At 39.8% G+C, this 14,724-nt stretch overlaps 2 protein-coding genes across 12 annotated transcripts in view; both read right to left on the bottom strand.

Moving 5' to 3' along the window:
- Positions 1-14,724, bottom strand: part of NRG1 (neuregulin 1) — a 1,033,559-nt gene that overhangs the window by 101,743 nt on the left and 917,092 nt on the right. For 2 of the 11 annotated variants that reach the window (XM_060085728.1, XM_060085727.1), the window contains exon 1: positions 12,621-13,287. The exons of the other annotated variants lie outside the window; for them this stretch is intronic. In XM_060085728.1, coding sequence (XP_059941711.1) covers positions 12,621-13,287 — 667 coding nt within the window. Of the gene's footprint in view, positions 1-12,620; positions 13,288-14,724 lie in introns of those variants that run through there. 11 annotated transcript variants of the gene reach the window in all.
- Positions 13,602-13,790, bottom strand: LOC132481273 (uncharacterized). The gene has a single exon (XM_060086022.1). It carries the CDS (start codon positions 13,788-13,790, stop codon positions 13,602-13,604), a length of 189 nt encoding a protein of 62 aa, XP_059942005.1.

Genomic DNA, 14,724 nt, shown 5'->3' with positions numbered 1-14,724 from the left:
ATTAATTTAACAACCTCTAAATCACTTATGTGTGCAAAATCATTTCCTTCCTTCCTTCCCCATATTCAATTAGTCCTGAGGAATTCTTTCTTCATAGTCTCTCTTATACTTATGGTTTTCTTCCCACTCTCTCTTGCACTATTTAGATTATCATCATCATCATTCTTCTTATTATTTTAATGTCTGGACCATTAGTTTATTCTGTGACATCACTTTATTCCAGAAGACAATAATAGTACCCAGCTCGTGCTTTTTTGTGAAGATTGGATAATACACGTGAAACATGGAGCACACAGTGCATGCTTCATAACCACTAGCTATCAACCAATCCCTTCCGATCAAACTGGCCTACTATGTGCCTACATGCCCATTTCACTCTTGACCTTCCTTTAATCTGAAATATACCTACACCCATCAGAATTGTATATATCTTTCAATGCCCACTTTGTTTCCTTTATCCCTAAATTGAACTAAGTACCCTCATTCAAGGCTTTATTCACTGTTCCCTTCTTGAGGCAGCCTACTTTTTTTTTTTTTAACATCTTTATTGGAGTATAATTGCTTTACAATGGTGTGTTACTTGCTGTTTTATAACAAAGTGAATCAGCTATATACATATCCCCATATCTCTTCCCTCTTGCATCTCCCTCCCTCCCACCCTCTCTATCCCACCCCTCTAGGTGGTCACAAAGCACCGAGCTGATCTCCCTGTGCTATGTGGCTGCTTCCCACTAGCTATCTGTTTTACATTTGGTAGTGTATATATGTCCATGCCACTCTCTCACTTCGTCTCAGCTTACCCTTCCCCCTCCCGAGGTCCTCAGGTCCATCCTCTATGTCTGCATCTTTATTCCTGTCCGAGGCAGCGGACTTTAATCGTTCTATTTAAAATCACCGTGCTTCTCCAGAGAACTATGACCACCTTACACTGGCTATTTGCTCCATACAAGTTGCCACCTTCTAAAAGAGTACATGATTGACTTACTTACTTATTATCCTTTTGTCTGTTTTCTTCCTTTAGAGATGAACTGCTAGAACAAAGCCTACTGAGTCACTCAATAAAGAATATGGAAAAATGGAAAAAATGAAGTTTTTCCAACCCTAAAAATTTAACCGATTTATGTAAAGTAGCATAGCTTTTGGAAAAAAAGCACAGTGAGGTGGCATTCCCATGTTTTAGATCTGTCTCTGTTTCTTACTATGAAAATATGTAAGCCAATCATTTCACATTTCTGTATCTTGGTTTCCTCAGGAGTAAAGTAAAATATTTTGATCAGGGCTTCCCTGGTGGCACAGTGGTTGAGAGTCCGCCTGCCGATGCAGGGGACACGGGTTCGTGCCCCGGTCCGGGAGGATCCCACGTGCCGCGGAGCGGCTGGGCCCGTGAGCCATGGCCGCTGAGCCTGCGCGTCCGGAGCCTGTGCTCCGCAACAGGAGAGGCCACAACAGTGAGAGGCCCGCGTACCGCAAAAAAAAAAAAAAAAAAATTTTGATCAGCTTATCTGTAAGAGCTCTTACATCTTTAAAATGTCAATAGTTCTCCTGCAATCCTGTTTCATAAAATTCAGATACTTCCAAATCACTGTTATCTCATCATGGAGAGCTCCAATCATCACATTAATTTACTGACTACATCTGGATAATGAGTAGATTTCTGCCTTGCTAAAATGATAGAATGTGAAGCTTCTGCAATTGCTCTCCAACAACGAAGAGAATTTCATCGTCTTCTTGTGGACCGGACCTGCACACTATTTTGTGGCAGAGTAAGAAGTCACAGCAGTAAATTTAAAGCATGCACCCATATACTTGTCCACAGCAACGTGAATAGATGGCATTTTGCCAGCAAGGAGGGCTTTCTCTCTCAACCCATCTAAACCATGTAGCTCTGTTTCTGGCTGACAGGTAGAGTGATGATTATCCTTCTCAGCTCTCCTTCTAATTCCTGAGAACAATGCAGATAAGATGGTAACACAAATCACACAGAGGAAAAGCCACATGAGCAAACCAAATGAAAATGGTAGTATATCCACGTCTTTGTCAATATGTCCCTTGGAATTCCTGTCCCTTTCTTCAAGCCCGTTATAGCAATAGCAAGGTATCAAATTTAGAATTCAAGGAAATGCAACTTAATTTTAAAAAACTGCATAGGGCTTCCCTGGTGGCGCAGTGGTTGAGAGTCCGCCTACCGATGCAGGGGACACGGGTTCGTGCCCAGGTCTGGGAAGATCCCACATGCCGTGGAGCGGCTGGGCCCGTGAGCCACGGCCGCTGAGCCTGCGCGTCCGGAGCCTGTGCTCCGCAACGGGAGAAGCCACAACAGTGAGAGGCCCGCATACCACAAAAAACAAACAAACAAACAAAAAACCTGCATAATGGTAGCTCACGATTACATAATGCTTACGTACCAGGGACGACTCCAAATGCTTTATATACATTAACTTATTTGATCCTCATAAAAACCTCAAGAGGGAGGTATAATTATTGCCACTACTTCACAGACAAGGAAATTAAGGCACAGATAGTTTATATCATTTTTCTCTGTGCTAAAAGAAAAGATTTGGTTTAAATCTGCTCCATGATGCCTTAAAGCTCTGAAATTCTAATTGCAACTATGTAATAACCCAGTACATTTAAAATATATATCAGTCTGGGGTTAGAATTCCCAATATAACTCAGTATGTCCTAATGAGCTCAGTTTTCAAGAAAGTTTAACCTAACCCACTATGTCCTCAAGACATTACCGGACTCGCCATTATGAAGATTCTATATTTGATAAATCCCATTAACAAGTAGCATAGATTATCAAAAGATTTTGATCCAAAATGGATAAAGTTAAAGTTTCAAGGTGACAAAGCATCAGCTATTTCGAAAACTCAGCAATCTAGAACAACCAATTTCCAAGGATTTTGAGAGGCCGAAGACTTATTATATTGATCCCAGTGTTTTTATAAATAGTTTACTGATTAGTAAAGTGTAGGTCATAGGCTATGTGTACCTGAGGTTCCAGAGTGCAGATGAACTATAATTAGAGGATCCCAGGCATATGAAACTGCACTTCCTAGGCAGGGGTTAAGGGAGATACCTCCTTGCTGTCGTTGAAGTAGAAAGATAAAAAGACTGAAGTAATTATTTTATATATATATTTTTTCCCTATGTAAACCCAAGTCTTCACAGATGACATGACATTGTTTCTTCTCTTCTCTTTGAAAAATCATAAGAGTTGTCTGATGGGAAAACTATAAAAATCCAGCTTGCTCTAAGGATTATAGCAAGGAAAGATCAGAGTGGTAACACTCAATGCTGCCACTAATCACTCTTAAGATTTGCTTTGTAGGCAGTACTTAGCAACATGTACCAATCAATGGTTACTGATTCCTTTTGCTCCCAGAAGACCAAGCAATTATGACCCAGGAAGCTCCACCAAGGGATTACAAACAAATGCTAACAAGAGTTCAATTCCACTGTCTTTAGATCATTCCATTTATTTATGGAGATTTTATTGCATAACACCAACATATTTCATCAAACAAATACTTCCTGTTACTTAGCAAAGGAAGAGGCAACAATGAAAGTCATCAGGCTATTCGTAGTCAAGTCTGTGGTTCAGGTCTCATTCACTCTCCCTCCCCCACCCCATCTAGGGAGAAACCACAGGTCTAGACCAACTGCTCCATATCCTCTGATGCTCTGAGACCCTGGCTTCAGAGGAGGGTGGGAGAATTGAGGAAGACGTGCAGCAAGATCACTGGAGAAGAAGGAATGGTGGGGAGAGTGAAGAGAAAAGTAACTGTGGGATGGCAAGGACGTAAGAAATGAGGGGACGGAGAAGAGAGGAAAACTAGAGAAATAAAATTATATCAACATCGGACACCAACATAGGTAGCAAAGTTAAGACTTGAAACTTCTGGTGTCATTTGTTTGCCTGTTAATTATGTTTCCTTTGCGGCCATCGTCTTTGTCCACAACGGTGCTCTCATCTTCAAATGCATATGAATATATGGACATCTGGTTTAATTTTAAATTATGAGTTTTTAATAAAATGAATTTGGAAGACACTTTTTTTTAAAGTAGAGAATTATATGAGTATTAAATTCTGTACTAACTTTTGCTTAAAATAGAGCTCATATATTTCCCCTTCGGCTGAGATAGCAGTATCTCAAGAAAGGCAATTCAAACACTCAAGTGCATGTCACTGAAAATTATAGTAAATCAAATCTCGTCTTGTCACACTATATTCTTGATGAAAAATTTAAAATGCTTTAGCTTAGGAAGCTTTCCAGTATAATTCATCAAATTTTATTGGGTCTATCAGCTTATTTCCACTGCACTGTCAGAAAAGCCTATACCCCGGTAAAATCTGCCCTAGTATGTTGTCAAATATTTTCCCCTTAGAAGTGGTGGCCTCATTGCTCCAATACTGATTTAGAGTCCAATTTCTGCAGCAAATCTATCATACTTGAATAAATAAGAATCAAGATGACCAAAGCATAAAGTTTTCACATATTTCTAGTTCTACAGTAAAGAATAAATGAAAACACATATATTATTACTGATTACTATACATGTTTGTAGATACAGGGCTAGAGTTTTGTTTTTATTTTTGTTTTTAAAGTTATTGATAAACAACATTTTTCTCTATACTTTAAGTGACTTTATTTACCCAATCTTAGTTATTAATTATCAAATCATTTCTCCTTTTATTTAGGATATTACATGTATAAGCTAAACATACATATATTATTTGTAGAATTCATATATATATATATTGTATTTTTAACCAAATTAAAATAACATCTATGTTTGACTTGGCTCGTGTAAACTTATTCTAGGTAAATTATTTTTTTAATGCATTTTGTGAAATTCTGAGCTTAATTCCTATCTTTTGGGGTCCAGAAATTCCAGTTTGGGACAACGAAAAATGTTAGGTGAACATCATTTCCATTCAGATAAAGAAGGATTCACGATCTTTTCGGTTCAGCTCTTTCTGTGCACTACACCTAAACTGTATGGATTATTTTTTACTACCCTAACCTTCCCATAGAAGGTACTTTCATGACAAACACAATTTTAGTTACTACCTGTCTTTTTCTCTCTTACAAGTAACTCCTCATCATTCTCTCTGTAAGAAAGCCCCTCACACCGTGATTTTCGGACATTACCCAAACAGTAATAATCTATGTATCCTAACCAATTTTTTTTATGGGGAAAAATCACTCTTTTTAATGATACTATGGTTTAGGAAATTAGTAAAGTTCTGTATCACTCTAACACATAACAAATTAATCCACTTGTTAAGCCTCCCTACAATTTATTCCTAGGAATGTTAACATACGTGAATACTGTTTATATGAATGGTGCTAGAGAGAGGAAGAAGAAAGTTAATACTTCTTAAGCCCTGTTCTAACATCAGGAATTTTTTTTTCCACATAGAGTAACTTACGTAGCCCTTAACACAATCTCATGAATGTTTTAGGGATTAACATTCCCATTTGTTCTGATGTAAAAACTAAATCTCAGGTGGTGAAGTGATTTGTTCAAGGTCATACAGCTTATAAATGGTAGAACTGGGATTTGACATCAAGTTTCCAATACAATTTCCACTGCACCATGATGCTTCTTCAACTCTTATCTTCTAAGTTTTGCATAAGCTTTCGCCAACTCCCAAACTTACTCTCCAGATTTTGTTACAAAACTACTCTGTCAAGATCAAAGGAGGAAAAGAATAAAGTGAAGAAGGGTGTCAAAGTAGAATGAGAGAGAAAATTGGTACTGGTTTCATATTTACTATATTTTAGGCTTAGGACTTGGTGTTTTCCCATAACTCATTCAATCCCCCAAACAGCCTCAAGAGATGCATACTGCTATTCTCATGAATAAATGAGAAAACAGATTCAGAGGGATGATCTAACTTGCTCAAGGCTGTAAAGAATGGAGGTAAGATTCAAATTCCGGTCTGCCCCTCACAGACTTAGAGAACAAATTTATGGTTGCCGGGGGAAAGGTGGGGGGGAGGGATAGACTGGGAGTTTGGCATTGACATGTATACACTGCTATATTTAAGAGAGATAACAAACAAGGACCTACTGTATAGCACAGGGAACTCTGCTCAATATTCTGTAATAACCTAAATGGGAAAAGAATTTGAAAAAGAAGAGATACGTGCACATGTAAAACTGAATCACTGTGCTGTACACCTGAAACTAACACAACATTATTAATCAACCCTACTCCAATATAAAATAAAAATTAAAAAAAATTCTGGTCTGCCCAACCGGAAAGCTAATGCCCTAGGGCAAGACAGAAATCAAAGCTGTAAGAGATATCAGCTGTAAACTACTCAGTAATCTGCTTGGAGCATGAATGTTCCTCCACAATGTCACTGATTGAATACCTCCATTAAGAAGAAACTAAATTCTTTCCAAATAAGTAGCGCACTTCAGTCGGGGCTAACTTTAATTGTTAAAAAATTTTCCTATATACTACGTTGTTGGGAAAGGGATGTCCAACCTCCACTCCAGAGGGGCGTCCTACACTGATCAAAATCAGAGGGGTAAAACTCTGTTCTCTAAAGAAGACATCTATGGTGGAGTGATGAAAGTTTTACTAGTTAGGATTTAAATAATAAACAGGAAATCACGATCATTTAAATTAAGGCAGTACATACTATTTGAACATAAAGGCTAAAAACAACTTGGAAAAGAAAAGCAGGGTATAGAGAAGAAAAGGATTATTTCAGTTTTTAGTCTCAGCACTGACACTAAGTAGCTGTAGTGTCCTTGGGCAAGTCACTTCACTTTTCCAGATCTGAGTTTCCTCCCTCAGGAAGTCACTCAGATAATCTCTCCAAATGTTCAACATAGAAAATTGTATGATTACAGAATATCAATTATATTATTCAGAAATGACCTTTGAATGTATATACACACACATACAAATAGTGGGTTCGATTCACTGCAGTAAAGATGGCAACAAGGTTTGAGATGATGAAGATCGATCTTATTTCATTCCTACTCGTGTGAATGATATATGAACCCAAGTTTCTTTTCAATTTGAGAACTAGATAACTTAATGACAGATTCCAGCCTTTCTCTGGACAATGAAACTAAAAATCCTCAGGATTATGTTAATGCCCTTGTTCTGTAAGCCATAACAATACACAGAAAGTATGATTGAAAAAAAAAATATTTACAGCTATCAACTTGCTAGAATCTGGAAGTAAGCTTACATTCTTTACATGGCAGCGTTATGGATATATTTTCCATTTTAAGAGAGTGTTCCTAAACAGATATTATCTTCCCAACCACTTCAATGGTTTGGTTAAATAGTGTCATAGAGGCCAAACAGGAATCCGCCAAAGTTACCCAGCTTGTTGGTAGCAGAGATGGGATGGGTGTCGCTTTAAGATAAAGGACATTGTTGGGTAAGTGTTCAGTATTCCACAGATAGAGGAGTACTACGGGAGGAACAGGAATGGCAGTCAAAATGTGAATAAAATGAAGGTAAGGGGAAGAAACACTGAATTCAGAGAGTATCTGTGGAGGAAAGTCAAGAAATAACTCGAGCTGTGCAAATCGATTCTTAAAATCCACTAGAACAAAAGCTCTATGAGGGCAAGGACTTTCACTGGTTTTTATTGTGATATAACCAATCTAGAACAGTGCCTGGCATATAGTAGGTATTTGATATGTATTCGCTGAATAAAGAAAAAGAGGAAACAATAAAAGAAAACTGAATCATGGACATAACAACAATAATAAAAATGCAAACACGAGCATAAAAGCAGACATGGTATAGTTTATGGCTGATAGAAAGTTCAATAGATTCGGTGGACAGGAGTTATAGTTCTAGTTCTCAGGGGCTTCTAGCTCAACACTAGATAAGTCATAACTTTTTTATGCCTTTCTCAATCTATAAATTATCTCTTCCTTCATGTTTTAAAAGGATACGATGAGGTATTATTAAAAGGGAAGGAAGAAAGAACAGAGATGTATGGCCTGGGACATAATGATTTTCTGGGAATGCAGAGATGCTGATATGTATATTTATATGTTTATATAGTGGAAAAGAAGGAGAGATAAAGAAAAGGGATGAAAGTTTGAATCGATGGTGCCAGTAACAAACCAGTATATTGTTTACTGGATGGAGACATTTTTTGGTATGTGTTTTTGTAATATGTGTAAGTACTGTCTGGTATTAAAATGCAATGAAGTTCTATAGGAAAGAAAAGGCAGGTGAAGATGTGTTGATATCTTAGAATGCAATGGAATTTTGACACATAAAGCCACCAAGGCATAATTAGGAAAATAAGAAAGAGTCAAGGTATAATTGGGAGGGTGGGAAGGGAGAGGAAGGAATAAGGAGAAATAATCAAAGTGGGATATTCAGGAAAGAGGTGAGCTGTATAGTCATCTGCTGCCTGTCAAGAAAGAGATCACCCTAGAAAACCTAAGCTGTTTTCAAAAGCAAGCGGAACATTGTATGTGTGATGAAATAAAAAAGAAAAAGGCCATAACTGCAGAAAATTTAGCAAGAGCAAAAGAAGAAAATCAGAAATTTTAATTTTATTTTTTTAAGTGAACCATACACATGTGACCAGTGGTCACACTTGAAGTACTCCCCTTAACTACCAGGCAGATGCCACTTAAACTACCAGAGTTAGTCTTCAGCTCTAACTCTCTAGAACAGGGGAAAAATGATAGAAGAAAACTGTTTAGGATTAAATTCTGGGAGATAGGACATTACTCTGTTTTCTACTATTTTGGATTTCCCTAAACCTTTCAGAGTTTTGTGAATTTTAGTAAAAGACTTAATTTTACTAAATCGTTCAGAGTCTGGCTTTCCTCATCAGTAAATTTATAAAATTACTTGGTTCAAATTGAGGAGCTTTCAGCTTTTTCCAGTTTTTAACATCTTAGGCTCTCAATAAATATGGTTAAAGCAGAGAAAAGTTATTTGGAATCACCATTCTGAAATACTATAAGAACAATTGCAAAGACCTAGAAAAATCTACTGGACTTAAAATGAATGCCACTTTTCAATGGAAGGGAAGAAATCCTATGGTATATTCAATTAATCGTGTTGAATTTTGCATATGGCAGTACTTCATATTGTCACTCTGGTAACAACAGTTTGCCGTGAAACCCAACAGTACAAAGATTTAAGACAAAGCAAAACAAATTTGGCTTAAGATGAAAATATTAATACATTCTAATAACAAAGAGTCTGTTGTCAAGCATGTTGTCCCACCCAAAAATATATTTTCTTTCAAGATGGTACCCTAGTTTCCTGGTTACAATTCAGTTAATCAGTTCTTTTTATAGTCATCTAAGTTTGCAATCTCCCAGAGTCAGATCTTTCCATATAAACAGAGGGTAAGAAAAATCTTAAAGCCCAGGCAAAGAAAACAAATGAATGGTTCCAGTATTAAGTGACTTGATGAAAACTAAAAACTTAACTAGTCACATGGCAATACAATGATCATAGTGGGAAACCACTAACTACACAGAAAAATTTTAGATTTACATATACATATTTTAATTTTTTCATATTTTATAAACAGTCTACATATTAAATTATTAGCCCTGTATTAGATTTCTTAGTGTCTACACGTATGAATAGATTAATATGGTGAGAACATGCAGTTATATTGCCTTATGAAAGACATACCCATTTTAGAACGGCTGACATAGCCTATACCTCTAAGCAATTTAAAAGGTGATATTCTGCCTTTTATTGTAATAAAGACAAAGAGTGTCTGGATTTTAGAAGAGTCAGTGAGGGAGAGGGTAATTCTAGTATTTATGGAATAAAACCCTAATGTGCTAATAGGTAGATTGGTTTGGGAAATAACACAGCAGACGCAATTACTAGGATTGTCTCTCTTCCACTCTCGCAGGCTCCAGGATAAAGAAGAATCAATTAGCCCTCAACAGACTATGACCTTGAAGGCTACAGCTCTGTGCATAATACGCTGAATATGCTGAGCCAGATAGAAACGGAGAATCAAGTCCTGAGACCACGGAAGAGCGTGGTTCAGATATGACAATGCCTTTTTAAAAAAATATAAGACGTGACAGCTTCGTGCATGTCAAAACCACGCAGGATGATGAAAGAAAAGACCCGGTTCTTCTGTGACTAAGCGACAGTTTCTTAATGGAAGAGCAAAAAGTGAAGCAGATTGCAAAATGACAACCTAATTCCAAGCTTTTTTTTCTTTTGCTTTCCTTCCGTTAATGGTTACAAGCTTCTTAACCAACAAGAGCAACCACTTATGAGTGTTTGAAAACAAAGCTCCCTGGACCAAATCCCTTTCCAAAATAAAAGGAATATAGACGCACAATTTTTAGGATATTCGTGTTTTTGTTGTTTTCAGGCACTAGTTCAAAAAATTAACCCAGAGTGTTCCACACAGCAAACCCTATAGGCAGTAAAGTGTTAACCAACTGTCTAGCCCTAACTTTTCAGGAGAAAACTACTTCCCAGACAGCTTTTGTAGGCTTATCTCCAACGCACTGAGAATGCTGCAGCTGTGCATCTGGCCAGAACCGGCCACTGTGATGCTTTTAGGCAGCAGTAAATCTTTTCCACTCAATAGAAATGCCAGAAAAATCAATGTCCTGGCTTGGAAAAAAGAAAAGAAACTGCATGGAATGTATAATCTATTAAAACACTTAGTAGAAGAATTTACCTTAAAAAAGAATTTCTCAAAACATCACAACGTACTTTTTAACATGGTCCTAGATCAGGAAACTGAGCTGGAGGTTTCTTTGTTTGCTTGTTTTCCTCTGATGACAAAATTACAGGGTTTAGTTGAAGAGTTTTTCATAGGGTCCTCTTTCTTTTTCTGGACAGCTAAACCTATTCAGGCACATTTTAATTAAAGACTTAAGTTGAAAATGATAAAGACAAAGAAGTAACCTTGTCTTCATGGTGAATTGTGCTTCTCTTTGCAAGATCTGTACTTGCTTTTTATAGCCTGTCATTTCATCTGGGTATTATTTCCCGGTCACTTTGCCAGGTGGGAAGAGGCGGTGAATACAGTGATGGCTGTCGGACCTTTAATGACACTTCAGGGATTTGATAAAGATACAGAGCAGTGTCTGCAGAAAGGAGGTTCTTCCCTAACTACACCTGAAAAACAAGCCTCTTTTTTCTTTAAATCTTTGCCACTGAAACTCGTGTGTATGTAATGAGCTTGAATCACAAATCAAGTTTTTCTGTGTTTCTAGAACACACGGCTCTCCTTCATACTGAATATATCTGAAAAAAGATGTCTGTATTCTTCATTACCATCTAGAGGGAACCAAAAGGGGTATTTCATCACCGAATCTTTACCCCCAACTCTCCTTTAACTCTAAGAGATTTTACACATGTTATTCAGAACCAAGTTCTCTGATCCTTTACTTTTTTCTAAGTAAATAGTCTCAATGGTGAAAAGTGATAGATGTTAGAGAAACAAAAATAAATTAGAAACATTTTTTTAAAAAGCTATAGAAAACTCCCCTTCTATAATAACGTTTAGAACAATCTGACTAGTCATGGTTTCATCCTTGACAACTTTTCCATTTTAAAGCATTGCAATGACCCAGAACAAACAGCTCTGTATTGTTTTAAGAGCGTGGCCTCTCTTTACTCAGGTGATGGACAAAAATGACACATCTAAAAAAAAAAAAAAATGATGTACCTTACTAATGGATCTTGTACTTTTTAATGACTGTCAAGGAAGCTATTTAAACATTTGATTCCAGAAAACAAAACTAATTGGAAAAACTATAATGGAAAAGAATATGAAAAAGAATATATACATGTATATGTATAACGGAGTCACTTAGTTGTACAGAAGAAATTAACACAACATTGTAAATCAACTATACTTCAATAAAACTTAAAAAACCTAATTTGGGAAAATCCTTTCATGCAGATTTGTGCCACTTCCTGAATAAAACAAAACTGCACCATAATAAGGGCTCAGCCACTCAAACTACTATCTGAGCACGACGGCAACCGTCTGATGCTGCTGAGAGGTGAGCGCTATAAACATCTAAAGATTTCATGCGGTATCAGGAAGAACCAATTAAAATACAAACGTGGGGAGAAGTGGTTTAGGGAACAGGAAGAAGAGATGGAGAAAGAGAAGAGGCAGCTTGGGCTGGCCGGGAGGCAGAGGGTAACAGAAAGGTGAGAAGAGGTGATCGGAAGTTTATATGGGAAAACAAAAGGACACAGGATCATACTCAGTGCTGTACAGAAGTCATGTTTATATATATATATGGATGTTCTGATGTTTTAATCTTAGAAAGTGTTAGAAATCAGTGGAATGTAACTGAAATTCAAGCATGGCTCCCAGACGCTGAAGTTCTGGGTTCCCCACCCCAGATTTAACAATCCAGGTAGAGGGAGCTGCTGCTAGAGCATCGGTTCTAACCAGCAGTTCACGAGGTCTTTTCACGCCTCTCTCCAGGCCACCCCGGAGCATCCCAGTCACATGATACACTTAAACCAAACCATGCCATTAAAATCCAAGAAGAAAAGGACACAGGTACACACTCTGGAGAACACTGCTGAGGACCTCAAGCCCACCCCTCTCCTCTACACATCATCATCTGTCTGTCTCTACTTACAAAGTTTAGGAGCAGTCTGGAGATTAGTTTCTGTTGCTTGTGGCTGAGTGGCTGCCTTGGGTGTTCTCACCTCAGGGTTCCGAGTGGGTGAAGGGAAGGATGGGGCAGTGGATGGCAGGAAAGAAAAAGCGAAAATACGATTCTTCGGGGTTGGTACTGCTGAAGGCTCGGAGGACACAACGGCATTGTCAACTTGCACTGTAACTTGAACCTCAGTTTCAGAGTGAGCCCTAGAGACAGGTGAAGTGTATGCCTCAGATGATACCCACACAGCTGAGGCTGCAGTTGGATCCAGAGAAATAATAGGGTCCTGGCCTAACCCTCCGGGGTCAAGGTGAGTGGGAGAGTCATACTCAAAAATCTTGTCCACAAACACCCACTTGAGGCCGGCGATGCAGAGGCAGAGGCTGACTAGGCAAGCCAGAATGGGGACGATGCAGATTTTCTCTGAGTTGAGGCAACCTCTCAGGCGCTCAGCTTCCAGGCAGACACAGCAGGGAACGGCCAGGCCCACGAGTCCTGGGGACCTGCCATCTTCGGTCTGGGTCTCCGGCATGTCTTCTGCTGCCGGAAGCCCATCCAGAGATGGGTCTGCACTCAGCTGAGTGGAGGGGCTGGAGGACCTCTCAGCAGCTGCCTCGGACATGTCTGGGGGATAAATCTCCATCGGCTCACCTCCAGAAGGCCTGGCCTCCTGCACCGTCCATTACCATCCCCCAGCCAAATGATACAGCATCTTACAGGGGGAAATCGATAAGTCCTCCAAGTCCAGAGCCATTACCCAAAGCAAGAGGAGTCCAGGAGCAAAGCAGGCGAAGAAGAAAAGAAAGCCTCTAGCAACTACCAAATAAAAGTATATTGTAATTCTTTACTGCTGTTTCTGGGCCACTTTTGCAGTTCTTTTAAATGCTTCTCCAAAGCATCCCGGCTGGTCAAGAAGAACAGAGGCCAAAAGAGAAACCGAGCTGATTTGTCGGTCAGTTAAGTAAACCAGTAGCCCAAACTGAAAGGCATGTCTCTCACCTCGAGCATCGGAAACTGGGGTCTGCTCAGATGGGGGAAACAACTGTCATGCAGGAGAAGTAAAAGCAAAAGCAGGACCAGCGGCGGCGGCGGCGGCGGCAGCAGCGGCGGCGGCAGCAGCGGCAGCAGTGACAGTAGCGACAGCATCCTGTTGTGTCGACGCGACGGCTGAAAGGGGCTGAATCATTACAGAGCAGCAGGTGCCTGCCCTCCGAGCATCCCTGCAAACGGTCTCATCGCAGAGGGATCTGAAGGCGAGAGCGCGGCCAGGAGGGGCGGTAACTGCGCTCCCCGCCCTGCCTCCACCCCTCACCCGGCAACCAACTATTCTTTGTCCTTCCCGAGCGCTCATTCACTTTCTGCCTCTGCGGCTCTTCCCTTCTTCACCGTCTCTCTCCCTTCCTCTCCCCTCCTCCTCCAAAAGCGTTCTCTCTCTCTCTCTCCCTCTTTCTCCCTTTCCCTTTCTTTTTCCTCCCCCCTCTCCCACCCGCCTCCCTCCATCCGCACTCTGGGGCTGCTGGCTGGTCTGAGTAAAATCAGTATACCCGGCAACGCGGGACTGCCAGTGACTTCCTATTTTATCCAATTAGAAGGAATAAAGGCCATCAAATCAAAGAGAAGCTGGCAGGCACCAGTTAAGCTTAGTCCCCATGGCCCCCAACCCCGTTCGCCCTCCTTCTCTTTTTTTTTTCTCCCTACCGAAGCTGCCCCAGTTTTCCACCCCAACCTTGCCTGCTCTAAGTCTTGCTGGCTCTCTTTCCTGCACCCACTGTTGGGTCAGAAAAAGCCAGCGATCGATGCTAGCAATCTAACAAAGCTGGGATGGGGCGCGGGGTGGGGGGGAGGGAGGGATGTAGGTGGGACCTTATGGGTTGGACCTGAGGCTTGGCAAAGTCTGATATCTGATTCCTCCCCAGAGAGGTAAGCTTTTCAACAGCAATTTCTTCCTGCCTGCTGCTGAGAGATAGCATTCCTTCCCCAGCCCTCTAATAAGTTTTGTACACCAAGAGGACTGTTATTACCTGATTTTTCAACCAACAGCGAGAACATTTTTTTTTTTTCTAACCATGGACAGCTCTGC

Source organism: Mesoplodon densirostris, chromosome 20 (assembly GCF_025265405.1).
Source record: "Mesoplodon densirostris isolate mMesDen1 chromosome 20, mMesDen1 primary haplotype, whole genome shotgun sequence".
Taxonomy (NCBI): Eukaryota; Metazoa; Chordata; class Mammalia; order Artiodactyla; family Ziphiidae; genus Mesoplodon; species Mesoplodon densirostris.
The sequence above is the reverse complement of the archived record's forward strand: the minus strand, read 5'-3'. Positions and strand labels throughout refer to the sequence as shown.